The 16,247-nt window shown below is 66.3% G+C and overlaps 1 protein-coding gene across 1 annotated transcript in view; it reads right to left on the reverse strand.

Annotated features, from left to right (window-relative positions):
- The window catches only part of ZFPM1 (zinc finger protein, FOG family member 1), a 67,385-nt gene extending 57,381 nt beyond the window's left edge, over positions 1-10,004 (reverse strand). The window contains 2 exon segments of the mRNA XM_057712966.1: positions 9,313-9,845; positions 9,847-10,004. Coding sequence (XP_057568949.1) covers positions 9,313-9,845; positions 9,847-10,004 — 691 coding nt within the window.
- Positions 10,005-16,247: the final 6,243 nt, after the last annotated feature.

The following is a 16,247-nucleotide window of genomic DNA, read 5'->3' on the forward strand; positions in this document are numbered from 1 at the left end:
CGCCAGGCCCACGACGTGGGAAGTGTGGGTGGTGTGGGGGCGCAGCGGGGGGGGCCCGGGGTGCGAGCAGCCTGTCTCCTGCCTTGCGGCCTGCAGGGTCCCCATCCCCCCTGCTGGAAGCCTCTTCAGGTCCCAGGCCCTGGGAGCAGGAAACACCAGTAACAGAACTGGCCGGGTGGGCACATCCTGGTGGGCTCTGCCCCTGCAGGTCCCGACCGGAGGCTCCACGTGGCCCTCAGGGCCCCGAGCACCTCTGCCCATTCAGAGGAAGGGCCCCCAACCCACCCACTCCCTGGGGAGTACTGCAGCTGAGCCGTGGAGCAAGGGTCTCCACCAAGGATCCCCCGCCACTGCCCAGAGGCCCCATCTGGCCAGGAACTGCCCCAGGCGGGCCTGGCCATTGTGTGCCACTTCAGCGGTGACTCTGGTCTCTCTCCTGCAGCTGCAAGGCTGGGCAGTGGCCACTCTGACACCGGAGGGGAAGGGACTTGCCCAGGCTCACACAGCCAGCAAGGAGACCAGAGCTGGACGCTGTCTGCAACTGCAGGAAAGCCTCAGTTTCCTGGACTTGAACGTGGGCAGCACTGAGCCTGGCAGGGAGAGCTCTGGGCCTGGATACCACAACTGGCACCGTCCTCTCCTCCCTCCCAGGGCGGGGCGCTCGAGCCACGGTCCTGAGTCTCACCTCTAAATCCTCTAAGCCTCAGTTTCCTCTCCGTGCATTGGGCTAACCGCTGAGCCTCCTCACAGGTTGTGAGGGTAGGTGTGAGCTCCCAGCTGTGAGTGCCGGGCACTGAGCAGGGGTTTAGGGAATGCTCAGCTAACGCCTGCTCCGATGACCAACGAGCCAGGGCTGGTCTTGGGATGAGCCTGGGGCCCCAGTAAACTCAGGTCAGACGGGGGAGGCCTCGGTTTTTCTCCCTCTCTTTGCAAGGGGTCGAGTACTTGACGCCAGAGGAGCCCAAAGAGCAGCGAGGGGCTGCGCCACGCCCACCGAGCCCTCCCTGGGGGGTGAGAGTACAGCAGCGCCCAGGACGGGCCTGCCCGCACCCGTGGGGGCCTGGTCTAGCGGAGGGCTCTCGGGCAGCTCTTCCCCGCTGCCTGCCGCGGGAAGCCGCCGAGACCCCCGGCCCCGGGGCCCCTTCCCCTCCCGCTCCCTGGGTCTGGCTTGCAGGGTGGAGAAAAGGGAAATTAAGGCAGGAGGCTGCAGCAGGTGCAAGTGGCCAGGGCGCCCTGGGAAAGCTGGAGGGCTTGAGGTGAGGCACCAAGAGGAACCAGCAGGAAGCCGCGCAAGGGAGACAGGGGAGGGGAAAGGTGCCCCGTCCTCTTCATTTGAACTTTGACAAACAGCACAGACGACGCAGTGGCTCTGGCCCAGGCTGAACCTCTGCTGTCCGGTCTCACCAGCCTGGCTGCCCTGCGAGCTCAGCATCACAGCTCTGCTTTGTGGGGGAACCGAGGCGCGGGGGGGCCCACTGACTTGCACTCAGTCCAGTGTCCCCAGGCCACCGCCACCCTGCAGAGGTGGAGACAAGCTCAGGAAGGCAAGGGAACGTCCGCATCCCTGCAGAGCCTGAAAGCTCCATCCCGGGGAAGCTCCCGCAGCCCCCGCACGCAGGCCCGGCTGCGGCCGTCCCCTCCTCCCCGGGAAGCAGCACGCCTGCCCGTGCTGGGGGTGCCCAGGACGCAGGCGCCCAGACTGGAGGCTGCCACAGGGCTGGGCAGACCCCCCCACCAATCCCACCTGCACAGTGTTCACGTGCTGTGTGACCTGGTGTGACCACCCCCCCTCTCTGATCCCCCATTTTTTGGGGTGCAAAATGGTCTGAGAACCCCCGCCTCAGTGGGTGTCTGGAGAACCGCAGGGGGGGATGCCGGCAAAGTGCTTACGAGGGGAGGGGTCGGAGGCTGGCTGGCTGGGTCTCTCCCCGCTCCAGCCCCGGGGTGGGGACCGTGGGGACCAGGAGCGTGGGGGCTGGGGCTGAGCTTGGACCACGCCAGGGCTCATGGAAGTCGCACACCAGCACCCCGTCACCTCTCGCATGGGAGGGGAAACCAAGGCTCCACAGCCGGCAGCCCCAGGGGAGGCAGAGGGGAGGCGCCTGCCTATCGCACCCCGGCTCCGGCGCAAGGTCAGCCACCACATTCCTGCCCCAGCGGGCGCTGCCTTCTCCCAAACAGGAGACTGGGGGAGGGAGGAGGGAGGGGAGGCGGGGAGGAGCTGGGCTGGAGAGGCCCCGGGAGGACACAGGACGACCGAGGAGGACAGGGCAGCTGGCTCCCAGAGAAACCTCAGCCCACGTCTGGGGTCCACAGACCCAGCTCCTGGGTCACAAGGTCTCGAGCATGTCACTGTCTCCCAGGGCCTCAGTTTTCTTGCCTGTAAAATGGGTCAGTCAATAAGGGTGAGGGGGACTTTCCTGGTGGAGCAGTGGATAGGACTCTGCCTTCCCCCTGCAGGGGGCCCGGGTTCGATCCCTGGTCAGGGAGCTAGATCCCACATGCGTGCTGTAACTAAGAGTTCGCATGCTGTAACTAAGGAGCCAGTGAGCCACAACTAAGACCCAGTGCAACCAAACAAAATAAAATAAAATAAAATAACAAGGATGGTGACTGTAACAACAGGTGAGACTCCCGGGCAGGAAGGGGACTGATGGGGCCTGGGCCCATGCTGCCCAGGGTGCAGGCAGGGCACCTGGCCCACAAGCCCCTCCCTCTTCAAAAGCTAACACAGGACGGGGAGAAGGGCGGGAGGCAGGCCTCTGTGAGACGCGTCCAGCCCTCGGGGCTTCTGGCAAAATTTCAGTAACGCAACCAGCAGTTCCCAGGGCTTCCACGTCCACCAAGGATGTGACCCCGGGACAGCACTCTACAGTTTGTATCTGGGAATCTCAAGGACCCCACACACAGGCCCCAGGAGGGAGGTGCTTCAAAAACAGAAACCAAGGCAGGAGAGAGGCCACCTGCCCACGGGGTCACAGCAAGGCCAGGACTCGAGGCCACGTGGCAGCCCCCCTGCAGCGGCCTCCCGCTCTGGAGACCAGGGCTGGCCTGAGGCCCGGAGCCCTCAGAGGAGGGCGGGCGCCCGGATCTCAGAGCTCCCACTCCCTACTGTCCTCAGCCCGCCCCGTGGCCCCAGGGACAGCTGCGGTGGGTGGGAGCAACACAACAGCCCAGCCCCATCGGACCCAGAAGCCCAGGTGTGCCGACTGCTGTCACCTTCTGCGTCCCAGCCCCGCGTGAGCACCGGACACAGCCTCTGCGGTAGGCGCCGCGTCATGTGTCACAGGTCACACCCGTTCTACAGAGGAGCAAACAGGAGGTGCTCCCTGAGGCCACGCAGCTGGGGGCTGTGGTGCCCGCGGTGCTGGGATGGAAAGCTGCAGGGCGGGGAGCAGGCCTCAGACCCGGACCCCCTCACCGCCTCCTTGCCTGGGGCAGGTCGCAGGTCCCGGCCTCTCGCTGTCTTCACAACCTCGTCTGAAAAATGGGGTGCTGGACCAGGAGATGCCCACTGAACCAGTGGGCAAACTGAGGCAGAGAGGGGACCCCACACGGATACTGCCTGGGGACGCTGGACAAGCCCCCGTTCCTCTCCGAGCCTGCGGCTCCTCCTCTGTGAAACGGGCACAGGGACACAGGGAGGCCCTGGGGTGCTCTCACTGGGCTGCCTGACCCCACAGCCCCTCAGCTCTGGGCTGGCTTGGTCCAAACCCATCCAGAGCGCAGGCAGGGAGGCGAGGTGGGGAACAGAGGAAGACTGTCAACAGTTCCCCAGTGCGTCCCCTCCTCTCTGACGAGGAAACCCCAGCCCAGAGAGGGCAAGCGGCAGGCCGTGCTTGCACAGCCTGGGCACCTGCTTGACGAGTCGTAGCTGGAATGGCTGGAGGCAAAGGCCAGTCATGAAGAGGAGTGAAGGGAGGGGGCTAGGCTGGGGGGCCCACTTCCTGGGCAGGATCTTTGCATGAGTTTTCCTCTCCAGAGACAGTTTAGGAGAAGGGAATTTTCCATCACAGATAAGCTGGAAACCACAGATCTGACTTGCCCCATGGACCACAAAGACACGGCGGGGGAGGAAGAGGAGAATGGGATGCTGGCGGCTGTCTGAAATGAGTGTGTTTCCCGTCCATGCTCCCAGCGGTGCTCGGGGATGGCTAGTGCCAGCATGCCCATTCTGCAGATGGGGAAACCAAGGCAAAGGCACTGAGGCTGGAAGGGGCTCAGAGAAGCCAGAGAGAGACCCTGCAAGTCTCGGCTTGAACCCAGGCCCTGGCGAGCGGTCAGCCCTCACGGGAGCCGGCTCTCCCCTCCTCGCAGCTGAGCCCTCACCCGCGGGGCCGCCCGCCTCCTGCTGCCACGGCCGAGGACGCCGAGTGCGGGGGGGGGGCCAGACGGCACAGAGGCCGACGCTGCAGGTGTCGCTGCCCCCGCTCCCGCACCCCTCTCGGCCCAGGCCACTCTCGCCTGCGCAGGCAGCAGCACACGTGACGGGGCCCTCAGTCTCCCCCTCTGTGAAATGGGGACAGGGCCACGCGGCAGCGCCAGGAAGACCCGGGGGTATGACGGCCGGCGGGCAGGAGCCCGGGCAGCAGCCTACGTGCGGGCCCGGGCCCAGGTCGACGGTGTTGGCGATCTCCGTTGGCGAGGCAACAGCTGCCTCCAGGAGGAGGCCTGTCGATGGCAGATAGGCCAGCCGGGAGTATTATTCACGAGCCCGTCAAGCCCCAGGAACGTCTGGTTGGCATAGAAACAGGAGATAAGGGCACAATTGATGGCATCGTGTTCCCTCCTCCTTTCTTCCCCAACTGACCCACTTAAACCCCCGGCAGTGCTGGAGCCACGCTGGGCTCCCCGGGACCTCTGGGGAGGGGCTGGCCAGGTGGGCGGGACGCGACGGGGCTCAGGCCCCAGGCAGGGACGGATGACGCCTCCTGGCACCACCACCCCCCGACCCCTGCGCACGGGAACAGCACAGGAAGGAGGCCACGGGGGGCTCAACAAGGGCAGGGCTGGGGAAAGACCTCTGGGCACCTCTGCTCCCAGAGGCCAACTTCACAGACGTGGAGACTGAGGCCGGGGAAGCCCAGAGGCAGACAAAGGCGAGAGACGGTAGGAAAGCAGTGCGATGTTCGGACGGGGCCGGGCTGCCTGCTTTCCAACTGCCACTTTCTCGGGCGAGAAACTTAACTTCTCTGCGCTCCAGTGTCCCTAAGATGTAAACAGTAAGAACAGGACCTGCCTTAAGACAACTCGTGGCCTGGCGCAGAGTAAGCTCTGCGAGTATTAGCTGCTACTGATATCATTATTACTATCTAACTAGCGAATAAGCTGTCCGTCTTCCCTCAGGCCCAGGAAGACAGGAAAACCAAGAACCTCCTGGAGCCAGAGTGAAGCCCAACCTCAGGGCCTGCGAGCTCAGTCCAGCCACCGCCCCCAGGGCTCTGCTCAAGGCCAGGTTCAGGGGCTGGGGGCCAGGAGCCAGTCTCTGCCGTCTCGAAGGCCCTGGTCCCCGGCTCACTGTAGCTTGGCCCTCATGCCCCCAGGGCTCTGAGGAGGGGAGGAGGCCAGCTGAGGGAAGCCACAGTGCCTGTCTACCCGCAGTGGGCAGGCACGGTCACCCCTGATTTCCAGACAAGGAAACCAAAGCTGCGGAAGGCACAGCAGCCTGCCCCCGGGGCTCGCGTCACGGGCAGCCAGGTTGCCAAAACCCCCTCTCCCTGCTTCTCCATCATCACGGCGGGGTGGCGGGTACTGCAAGGTGGTCCCCGGAAACCAGGCCGGCTCCCAGGGGCCTCCCACACCTGGCAGGGGGCTCTGCAACGCTCTGTGCAGATGATCCCCCTCAAGTTCCTAAAGACGCAGAGAGAGACCACCTCGTCCCCCTTCTGGCCCACCCAGGCTCTCCCCCGAACTTCCTCTCCAGAAGGCACTGCCAGCCTCCAGGTGGGCGTCCGCTGCTGGGGAGAGCAGGCAGGTGGCTGAAAGCTCGGAGTGAATGAGTCATCCTGTGGTCACCAATAATTTGCTTAATCAAACGCTTGAAAACGTGTGAAAAACACCCCCATCGGCAATGGAGCAGCCGCTGGGGGCTGGGACTTCCTCCGGGAGCGCCTGGCCTGGCGGGCCTCAGTGTCCACCCGACATCTGGAGCCAGGGTCCCCGGGGGCCCTCCCACTGCAAAGGGGCTCTGTGGCCCCTCAGCCCCCGTCTGCCCTGCGGGCTTGTTCCTGTCCCCACTGTGCAGAGTTGGAAACCGAGGCTAGCCCCTTGTCCCTGCAGGCACCCCCGCGGCTGGCCTCTTCCCTACCCCTGCTGGAGGTCCCCCCTTCCAGGCAGGGCCCCAGCTGCCCCTGCCCCCCTCTCCCGTTTCCCACCCTGCTCTCAGCAGGCCCCTGGTCAGCTCACCCCTCCCTTGGCTCCCCGGGGCAGGGGCTGTGACCCAGTGCTTGCAAACAGCAAGTGCTCAAGAAAGACCTGCTGCGTGACTCAAGGCTGCGTGAGTGGATCTTCCCTTCTGACTTGGGGGACCCGCTCAAAAACAAGCCAGCACACTGGTTCCCCCAACCACTTTCTTTTTTCAAGAAAACTCCAAGCCGGTTACACCTACCACTTGCCAGGAAGAACACCAAGCCCAACTTGACTCAAGCGGGAAGACACCCTCTCCCGGAGGTGACAACCCCGCCTCTGGCTATCTCACACCATCTAGCAGGAATCGGGGTCGGTGTCCTCCCTCCCACCCCCCCGCCTCCTGGCCGGCGCACACTCAGGTTTCTTTCATTTTGACGGACCGTACCACCCGCAGGGGGAGGACCAGCTTCTTGGCAATGAGGCGCGTTTGGGATGAAAACTCGCCCAGACGGACCCAGGCACGCACGCCCCTCCCGCCCCTCCCCGGCCGGTCGCGGGCCCCCCACTCACCCCAGCCTCGACGCCCCCGCGCTCTGGTCGCCTCGACCTCGGCCGGGCCTGGTGGCCAGAGATAAGGCCTCTTATCGCTTTCGGAGATCGCCATCCGGCCGACCGGCCCGGCGCTTATCTGAGCTCCCATCGACCCGGGCGGGAGGAAACCTCGGCGGGCCGGGGGCGCCGGGGGTCCCGAGCCGCGCCCCGCCCCGCGCTCCCTGCCAGCGCGCCCGGCCTATCGCCGCTGCCATCTGGCCGGCCAAGGCCGCGCTCCCGCCTCGCCCTCCCCCGCTCCCACGTTTGAAGTTAATGAGTGGGAGCGCCTATCGCCGCCGCCATCGGGTGTGCGCCTTATCAGCGCGGCACATCTATCTCCGCGCCAAACAAAAGGCGCACAGAGGCGCGGGCAGCTGCGCCCCGGCTTCGGTGGGGGCGGCCCCAAGCGCGCGGCCCCCTCCGCTCCACACCCGCGGCCCGCTCGCAGGTGAGGCCGGCGCGGCGGGCACCCGGCTGCGAGGGCCGCACGCGCAGCCGCGGGCAGAGGGCGGCCGGGCGCCGCCGCTGGGTGACGGTCGGCGCCCGCATCCTAACGCGCCGAGATCGGCCAGGGGAGGAGGCGCCCGCGGCCGCGAGCCGACGGGAGGGCGCTCAGCCCCGCCTCCCAGGGCCGGCCCCCTCCCCCCCCCCCCCCCCGCCGCCAGCCCGGTTCCCGGGTGCTCGGAGTGGACGGCGCGGGCTCGCCCGCTCGCCCGCGTTGGTCCCTGTCCCCAACGCGCCGCTCGGGCGACCCAGCTGCGCCGGAGCGCTTGCCCCGCTCTGGGCCTTATCGGCGCTGGCGATCGGCTCCCAACCTGCGATCTCCCTGCCCGCGCTATCTGCATTTCTCATCACGCTGAAGCGCGCTCACACACACACACACACACACGCGCGCGCACACACACACACGCACACACGCACACACAACAACAGCCCGAACAGAGGCGTACAGCGGAGGAGGGGAAAAAGAAACCAGAGAAGCAGCGCAGATCGGGACCTGTGGGTGGTTTTAATACTTGAGTTGACTTGATAGAAGGCGACTTTCGGAAAACAGGTCCCGCTGCACACTGAGGAGTCAGGTTACGGGAACCCAGATTCAAGCTTGCCTTCCCCCTCTCCGGACCTCGGGAGGAGACACTGCCCCAGCAGCGCGCACACGGGGTCCCGGTGGCAGCGGTCATGCGGACAGAAGAGGCAGTGCCGGGGAGCATGGGGCCGGGCAGTGATTTGGCCCCTTCTTTGCCTCCTGGGCAGCCCCAACGACCTGTCGGGCTGGCCCGAGGAGATGTGGCCCCCGTAGGAAGCCCTGCGTCCTGGCTGCAGAGGCGCGAAGTTATTATTGGCCTGAGGTGGGGAGCCCTGCTTCCTGTGCACTGCCCTCTCTAGCTGCCTGGGCAGCCAAGTGCCCCCAAGAGTACAGGGCGCTCTTATCTTCGGGGAGTGGGGGGGGGGGAATCAGCAGTGTGGACATAGCAGTTGCCTGCTCCCCGCCCCCCAGTGGCCTGCGGGCCAGATGGGTGAGAAACTTGGACTTGTGCAGAGGCGACCCTGGTCCAGGACTGAGTCTCAGGATATACCTCCCTGACTAGGAGCAGCCCCTCGGCAAGAGAGTGTGTGTGACCACAAGGCTGGGAGAGCACAGTGCCCCTGAGTCCCGGTTGGGGGGGGGGGGCGTCGGGGGAAGGGGGGAGTACCTCCAGGAGGTTGTCCCCGTGCAGGGAAGGCTCGAGTTCAAGACCCGGGAGACAGGGCTGGAACCCAGCGCACGGGCTGCGATAGCTACACCTCCACCTCACCCCACCCCACCCCCAAGCCAGGCGGTTCTGCGGCCAGCAAGAGTGGTGGTGGGCGCCGGCGGGTCTCCGCCACTCGGCCGTGCACTTCCACGCGCCCCGGGTGCCCCCTCTCCCTCCCAGGTCTCTTTCTTTCTCCCTCTAGATACAAAGCCTGGGAGAGTCAACCGCGCGAGATAAGATCACAATTTCAGCCCGTCCCGACAGAGCGATCTTATCAGGATGGGACTTGCAGAATGGAATATTTTAAACTTTATCTGAGCCCAGATCGGGGCCGCACTATCGCCGCACCATCTCGGGGATGCGGGGGAGGGGCAGACCGCGAGGTGGCCGCGCCCGCAGCAACCCCGTTCAGGCCCTCTGGGCGGACCCCCCCCCCCCAGGCCGGACCCCCGGTGCCGGTGCCGGTGCCGAGACGCGGGGGCCCGGCGGCCGGCGGAGAGCAGATCGCGGCGCGCTCGGCACACAGCGCGGGGCGGGGGGGGGGGGGGGCGGGCGCGGGGTGAAGGTCGCGGGCGCCGCGGGCAGAGCGGGGCGGGCGGGGGTCGGGGCCGCGGCCGGCGGGCAAAGTTTGACTCACGCTTGATCTGCCGGGGGTTGCTCTGTTTCCTCCTGGACATGTCTCCGGCGCCGCGCGCCCTCCCGGCGGCCGCCTCTAGCCCCTGGCGGGCGGCGGCGGGCGGCGGGGGCGCGGCGGGGCCGCGGGGCGGCTCATGCCCCCGGCCCCCGGGCTCCGCGGCCGCCCCGGCCCGCGCCCCCAGCCCGCCGCGTCCGGCCCGGCGCCGCTGCGGAGGCCGGAGCCTCGGCCCTGCCGGGCGGCCGCGCGCACCGCCGGGGGCGGCGGGCGGCGGGGTGCTGCCGGCTCCTCCGCTCCGGCGCAGACGCCGCCGCCGCCGCCGCCGCCGCCGCCGCCGCCGCTCGGCTCTTCTCAATGGGACCTGCGGGCAGCGCGCGGCGACCAGGGCGGCCTCGGCCGCGGCGCTCGGGCCGTGCGGGCGGGGCGTGCGCGTCACGGCGCCGCGCCTCCGGGCCCGCCCCCTCGGCTGTCTCCGCCCCCTGGGCGGGCCTCGCGGCCCCGGCCCGGCCCCTCCCCGCCCCGGATGTCCCCGCCCCCCGAGCCGCGGCCCCGCCCTTGCTTCCTCGCCGCAAAGGCCCCGCCCCCGAGAGCGGGCCCCACCCCCGGCCGTAGGTGGACCGAGGGCCTCCCCGACTCCTCCTTCGGTCCTGCCGCCCTGTCCCCAGGCCCGGCTCAGACTCGGCGACCCAATGCATCCCGCCGCGCCGCGACACCGCGTCCAGCCGGGCTCCAGACCTCTCTGGACCAGCGCCCCCCCCCCGCCCCTCGCCCTCCCCCGGCGCCAGCTCCGCCCCCAAGCCTGACCTGACCTGGTTCGGCCCCCGGACACCGAGACCCCGCCCAGACCACGCCCCAAAGCCGTGGCTCCGACCTCGGCTGCCCATGGCTCCTCCCCCCGTCCTATAACTCCGCCTCCAGGGCCTCGGCGCCGCCCAGAACCCCCGGGCTCTGCGACCACCCTCCCGCGCCCGCGGGATGCGGGACCGTGGGGGCCGGTCAGCAAGCCCGAGGCCTGACGCCCCACGTTGCCTTGGACCAGATCTGGCGTGTGGAGCCGGCTCTGGCGAGGCTGGGCTTCCGCCCAAGCCTGTGCGGGAAGCAGGATCCCCGGGGTTCGCCCCCACTGGAGACGGGGGTACTTCGGTCCGCTTCCCTTGGGCTCAGCTCTGGCTGGATATCTGGGGGGGAGGGGTTGGGCGCAGAAGCCATCGGCCTGTGCCCCTCGCAGCAGCCCCCGGGCGTTGCCCCTCTGGGCCTGTCCTCCCCAGGCCCTGCCTCTCCAGGGCGCCCCTGCTGGAGGCCCAGGAAGAAGGCCCTTCCGCGGGCTGAGCGAACCCCACGCCCCCTCCCCGCCTGGCACAGTCAGAAGGGAGCCAGGCTCCCAGGGTCAGGACTGCCTGTTCTAGCTGTGGAAATGGATACCGACCCTTCTGTCCTTTGGGATGTGTTCATGGGATCCCAGAGGTCCCCCGTTTTCCAGCGAGGCTCAGGGTCACACAGCATTAGAGTTGTCCCTGGGAGCGCAACTGTATTCTTTTAATGGTCTTGGCTGCAGTTGGTGCCTGACCCCACCCCCCATATTCACAAGAAATAGGAAGTTAGCCGGGCCAGGGGCTAATGGGAAGAGCTCTGCACATAAGACACCTGGGTGCCTGTCCAGAGAGCTGGGCGCACCGGCCTGCTGGCAGGTAATCATCACAGCTGTCACACGTGGAGCCTGGCTAGGTGCTGAGCACTCTGCCCGTGAGGCCCCCTCATTCTGACTCTTTGGCCCTGCCCCACAGAGGAGGAAATGCTGCCCCCACAGCCTGGGCACTCTCTCCTGCCCTGCTGCTGCTCTCAGGCGGGCGGGGGATTGGCAGGCAGGACAGAAGGCTGCGGTCTGCCCCAGGAACAGCCACTGCCACAAGAACACTAAGGCCGGGAGGCCAGGAGACCTGTCATGTGCTCGCTAGCTCTTCCCACTTCCTGCCCAGGGCCAATGGGTACAGCCGTCCTCCAGTTGCCTGGTGCTGCATCCCTTCTCTGGAGAGCATGGGGCCCACAGCTGGCTGGTTCACATGGCCCAGGGCTCCGGCAATGTTTGTCCACTGGACAAGGGACCCCCACCTGTCTGGGTTTCCCACTGGGCCTGCTGCCTTCCCAAAGGGGGACCTCTTTACACGACGGGGACCTGGCAGTCGGGGGCATTCTTAGAAAAGGTGGCCAAGCCTGGACCTGTGCTGTGCATAGCAGGTGGCACCCAGGTTGGTGCTGCTGGAAGGGCTGGAGGTCTGTGTTGAGGAGGGTTCTGAGGGTCAGCAGGTGAAGGAGAACCGGGATCAATTACTGATGTCTGTCTAGGGTGCAGGAGGGGAGAACTGGCAGCACTTCACCCACTTCAGGCTCTGAGAGGAGAGACGCACACCAATTGCCCAGGGACTTAGAGGCGGAGGCAGGTGAGAAACAGAGCCTGCTGACCAGTACCCACTACATCATTCTCAGGGCTCAGTGGAACATGAGCATGTGGGGCCCCTTGTTCAAAATTAAGAATTTCCAGGCAGCAACACAAGAGTCTTAAACCAAGTGCAGGGCTCCGTGCACCTACGCGGGTCACGTGCCCGTGGAACGCCAGGACAGCCCTGACCCAGGCCCGCGCTGTTTCCGGGGCACTTTGCCCCCGTCTGCCCTGCCAGGGGGTGTGATTCCTGCCACCGTACAGACGAGGAGACTGCAGCTTGCTCGTGACCGACGGCGGCGTCACAGGGCCTCGCTCACACAGGCCACCTCGGGGGAGGTCCGCTGATAAGGCCGATACAACTGGGGGGGGGGGGCAGCGAGAAATGCCGTGGAGAAGGCCCAGCTCAGCCCAGAGCAGGAGCGGTCGCCTCTGCCTGGGGAAGCCAAGGAAGGCTGAGTGGAGGAGGTGCCGCCTCCGTGGGGTTTTGCAGGGGTCCCTGCTCAGATGGGAGAGGTGGAGCAGGGTGTGGGGCTGCTGGCCGCCCGCATCCCCCGTGGGAGGGCCAGGATTCACCTCCGAACGCCACTGGTGGAGAAGACAGAACTGCATTCGGTCCACGTGGTGGATGGCAACACCCACCGCGGAGCTGAGAAGCGCTCGGCTGCGGAGCTGGGCTGCCCTGACCACGGCCTGGCTGCTTCCTGCTTTGCTGGATTTCAAGGTCTCACAGCCTGGAGGTCTCTCGGGAAGGTGCCGAGGTTGTGCGGGCCCAGGAAAGGCTCCCAGGGATGCCAACGGTATCATCACCAGCCTTTTCCAAGCCCTTCCTTTGGGCTGGTTCACGGTCTCTCATGATGTCCGTGTGCAACCCTCTGGTGGTCACCCGGGCAGAAAGTGGCAAAGCTGGGCCTAGGACACAGCTTCTGAGGCTTTTGTGGTGGTGATGCAGACACTGAGGTTCAGAGTGGCCCTACAGCTCTGAAGTGGTGGCGCTTCCTGTGATCCCAGGCAGTGGCACTCCAGAGCCTGGCTTCTGAACCCTGGCCGGGTCCCGGGAGAACAGGGTTTGAATCTTGGCTCTGCCATGTTGGAGGCTGTGACCTTGAGCAAGTCCTTAAGGAATTAGGTCCTTGGTTTCCTCATCTGTAAGTGGGGGCAGGAGGCACGACCCTCAGGGCTCCTCTACCCTGGATGCCACTGTGGCTCTGGGCTCACGTCTGTTCCACCTTTGCCCTCTGCCCTCTGCCCTGTGGGCTGGCAGTCTGTGGGCCTGGGTCTGCTGCTGAGCTAGCTCCCTGCTGCCCTGTCCCAGGACAGCCCGGGTCCGGACAGTGGCTGCAGGTGGGGAGGGGCTGACCGTGGCGCTCCCCACCCCCCGTGTACCAGGCTCTGCACTGCTTGTGAGGTGATGACCAAGGGAACCACGGAATGTTCTAGACACTTAAGCTGGACCCTGAAGGATGAAGACTGTTCAGGAGAGAGTGCCACCCTTCTCCCACGAGGAGGGCATTTTCAGCTGAGGGAGGGGCAGGCGCAAAGGCTGGGAGGGCTGGACAGACTGTGGGGAGTGTGTCCCAAGCCTAGGCCAGGTGAGGGGCCCCTGACCACCAGGCCACACTGCGAGCCCTGTTTCTGTTTCACTGTTCCCGCCGTGTCCCCGACTTTACCTCCTTATGGCTCTGAGATGCCCCGTGGGAACACTGCCGTCACCCCCACCCCCTGCTCCGGGCCTCCCTCACCCACCGTTCTACCTGCTGCTGGTCCCACCACAGCCACTCCTGGCCCCGCTGCAGGCTGAAGCCAGTGGGACCGTCCACAAAGCAACTGTGATGACCTCAGGCCCTGCCCTGCCCCACTCTTACCTTCTCCTCTGCGCCTCCCTGCCTGTGCGCCAGGTGTCCTGCAGCCATAGGGCCTTTGCACAAGCTATGCCTGCCGCCAGGTGCACCCTTCCCTCCCACTGCCTGGCCCCCTCACCCTTCCTCAGGGAGGCCCTGACTGCCTCCAGACCACATTAGGCCTCTACTCTCTGGTCCAGCCTGCAGGGCCAGGTGCCTTTCCTGCAGTACTCAGCACATGGTTACCTCGCACTTGCAGTGACAGCAGTGAGCTGTGGACGGTTCCCTGGTACCAGGTCCCGTGCTGAGCACCGTCTGCTCACGACAGCTCTCTGAAGAAGGGATGCTTAGAATTCCCATTTGCCAGACAAGGAAACTGAGGCTCAGAGAAGTGAAGTCCCTCCCCCAAGGCCACACAGCAGGTGAGCAGCAGAGCGGGAGCCTCCCTCGGAGTCCGCACCTGCTGCTCCAGAATGGGCCCTGGTGGCTGTGCTGGGGGGCAGGGGGTCCAGGCCTCGCTTCCCCCGCTGCCGGCCAGCCCAAGGCCCTGGAGCCGCCGGGCATCCGTGCAGGGGCCCTCGCCGAGCTCGTCCACACCGGCTCTGCGAAGGGTTTAATTAACTTCCTGTTTCAAGGGGGGGATAATGAGTTTTAAGTGCCACGTGACTCTATAAGGAGGTCAAACGGCAGCGAGGATGTCAAAATAAATGAAGTTAGGAAGCAGAGGCGGCCTGCGGGAGGGGCAGCAGGGGAGCCGGGCCATGCCTGCGACGCCGCCGGGGCCACCCCGGTGGGTGGCAGGGGGGTCTGGGTGCTGCTGCCTGGCTCCCCGTGGGGGCTGGGGCTGGGGCTGGCTCTGGCCTGGGAGGTGGGCCCAGGTGGTTCCTGTCTGACCTCCCCCGTCCACCCCTCAGAGGTCCCTGCGGGGAGCAGAGAGGGTGGGACAAGGCTGGTCTCCGGGCTCAGTGGTCCTCTCTGAAACCAGCACGAGACCCTGGGACACAAAGGTTCTTGCCTGGAAACGGTCCTCAGGTGTTGGTGAGACCTACCCCTTCGCGCAGCTGCCCAGGAGTGTCCCATCTACCAGCCGGGCACAGACAAGAAATAGTATCTGGACACTTCTCAACGAAGAGAGTGGGGGTCATGTGGGCTACGTCACTGGTTAGGAAGTGCACACTTCCTCGTTCACCTCCTTCCTTCCTTCTCTCCCCTCCCCCGCCCCCCTTCTTCCCACAGATGTGGATTGGGCTCCCACACTAGGCTCTGGGGGTACAACTGTGAATAGCGCACAGGACACGTCCCTCCGAGTCCGACGGCAGGACAGCAGCCAGGATTGAGGAGAGGGGCGCGGGGCACATCAGGTCCAACGTGCTCTGTGTACAGCAGGCTGGGGCTGGGGCACTGTGCGTGCAGCTGCCATCTGAGCAGGTGCTTAGGGAGGCTGCAGAGAGGAGGCGCCATCTGAGCAAAGACCAAGGGAGGGGAGGAAGGGACCCAGTGGACGGTGGCAGTGGGGAAAGGGTCCGGGCAGAGCCGGGGAGCCCCAGCACTCAGCCCTCGGAGGGGCCCCAAGTGGCAGGGCTCAGGGTTTTTGGTGATCACTGTGCCCATTTAATGGGCGGGAAAACTGAGGCCCAGAGGGGCTGGTGATGAGCCTGGTGTCTCTGGCCCCTGCTGCTCGCCCTCCTGCCTGGGCCCCAGCAACGGTCCTGGGCCTCTCGGCAGCTGAGACTGGGGTGCTGTGTGTTCACGTCCAGCGAAACCCTGGGCCCTGGGAGGGCCCCGTCTGCATCCTCTCTCTGCCTGGGCCTCAGGGGAGAAGGCCGGTGGCCTTGAGTCACAGTCCACAAGGCCACACCCGCCGGTCAGCGATGTAGACGTTACCCTGTGGGAAGGGGCTGTGGCCTTGGGCACGGCTGTAGCAGCAGGACCTCGGGCCACCGCCCACCCACCAGACAGGCAGAGACAGGGGTCTTGGGGGACGCAGCCTCAGGCTCGATTCCACAGCCCACCCGCGGCACATTCGCAGGTGACGTGGACGGGACCCATGGCCTCCAAGTCCCGTCCCCCCACGGGGGGTGCCTGGAGGGACCCCGGTGAGGAGGACCCACCCCTTCCCTGGCAGCCCTTTGCGCCTCTGGGGCTGCCTCTGTGGCACCTTTACAGGGGATTCTCCCGCCTGTGTGAGTGAGGCCATCTACACACCCTCCCTGGGAGATGGGCTCCTCGGAGGCGTCCGTGGCCCCGAAGCCCAGGAAAGCCCACTTTAAGGATGTTCTCCAGTCGGTTCCCGCAGACGTGCTCTCTAGCCATGTGGGCGAGCCCCCCGCTTTATGGGGTCAGCTCTCTCCCGCCCACTGCCCCTCTGCCGCATACAGGCAGACCCCCACGTGCTCCCCGCCACGCCTGGTCCCAGGCACCATCCTCTCTCCCGCCTGTCTCCAGGCTGGTGGGACCGAGGGGTCGCTGGGGTGAGGCTTCGGGACCTGGCGGGAGTGCAGCTGTATGATTCGGGGTTCCTGTGACCTTGCTGCGGACTCTCAGTCTCCCCTGCTCCCCTGCAGGGCAGCCCTGGGGGCCCCGCAGTCTTAGGGCGAGGGGTGCTCTGGCTTCCTAGATGGGGGAGCCAGGCCTCCAGGCTCCGCCCGAGGACAGCGGGG

This window comes from Hippopotamus amphibius, chromosome 16, assembly GCF_030028045.1.
Source record: "Hippopotamus amphibius kiboko isolate mHipAmp2 chromosome 16, mHipAmp2.hap2, whole genome shotgun sequence".
NCBI lineage: Eukaryota > Metazoa > Chordata > Mammalia > Artiodactyla > Hippopotamidae > Hippopotamus > Hippopotamus amphibius.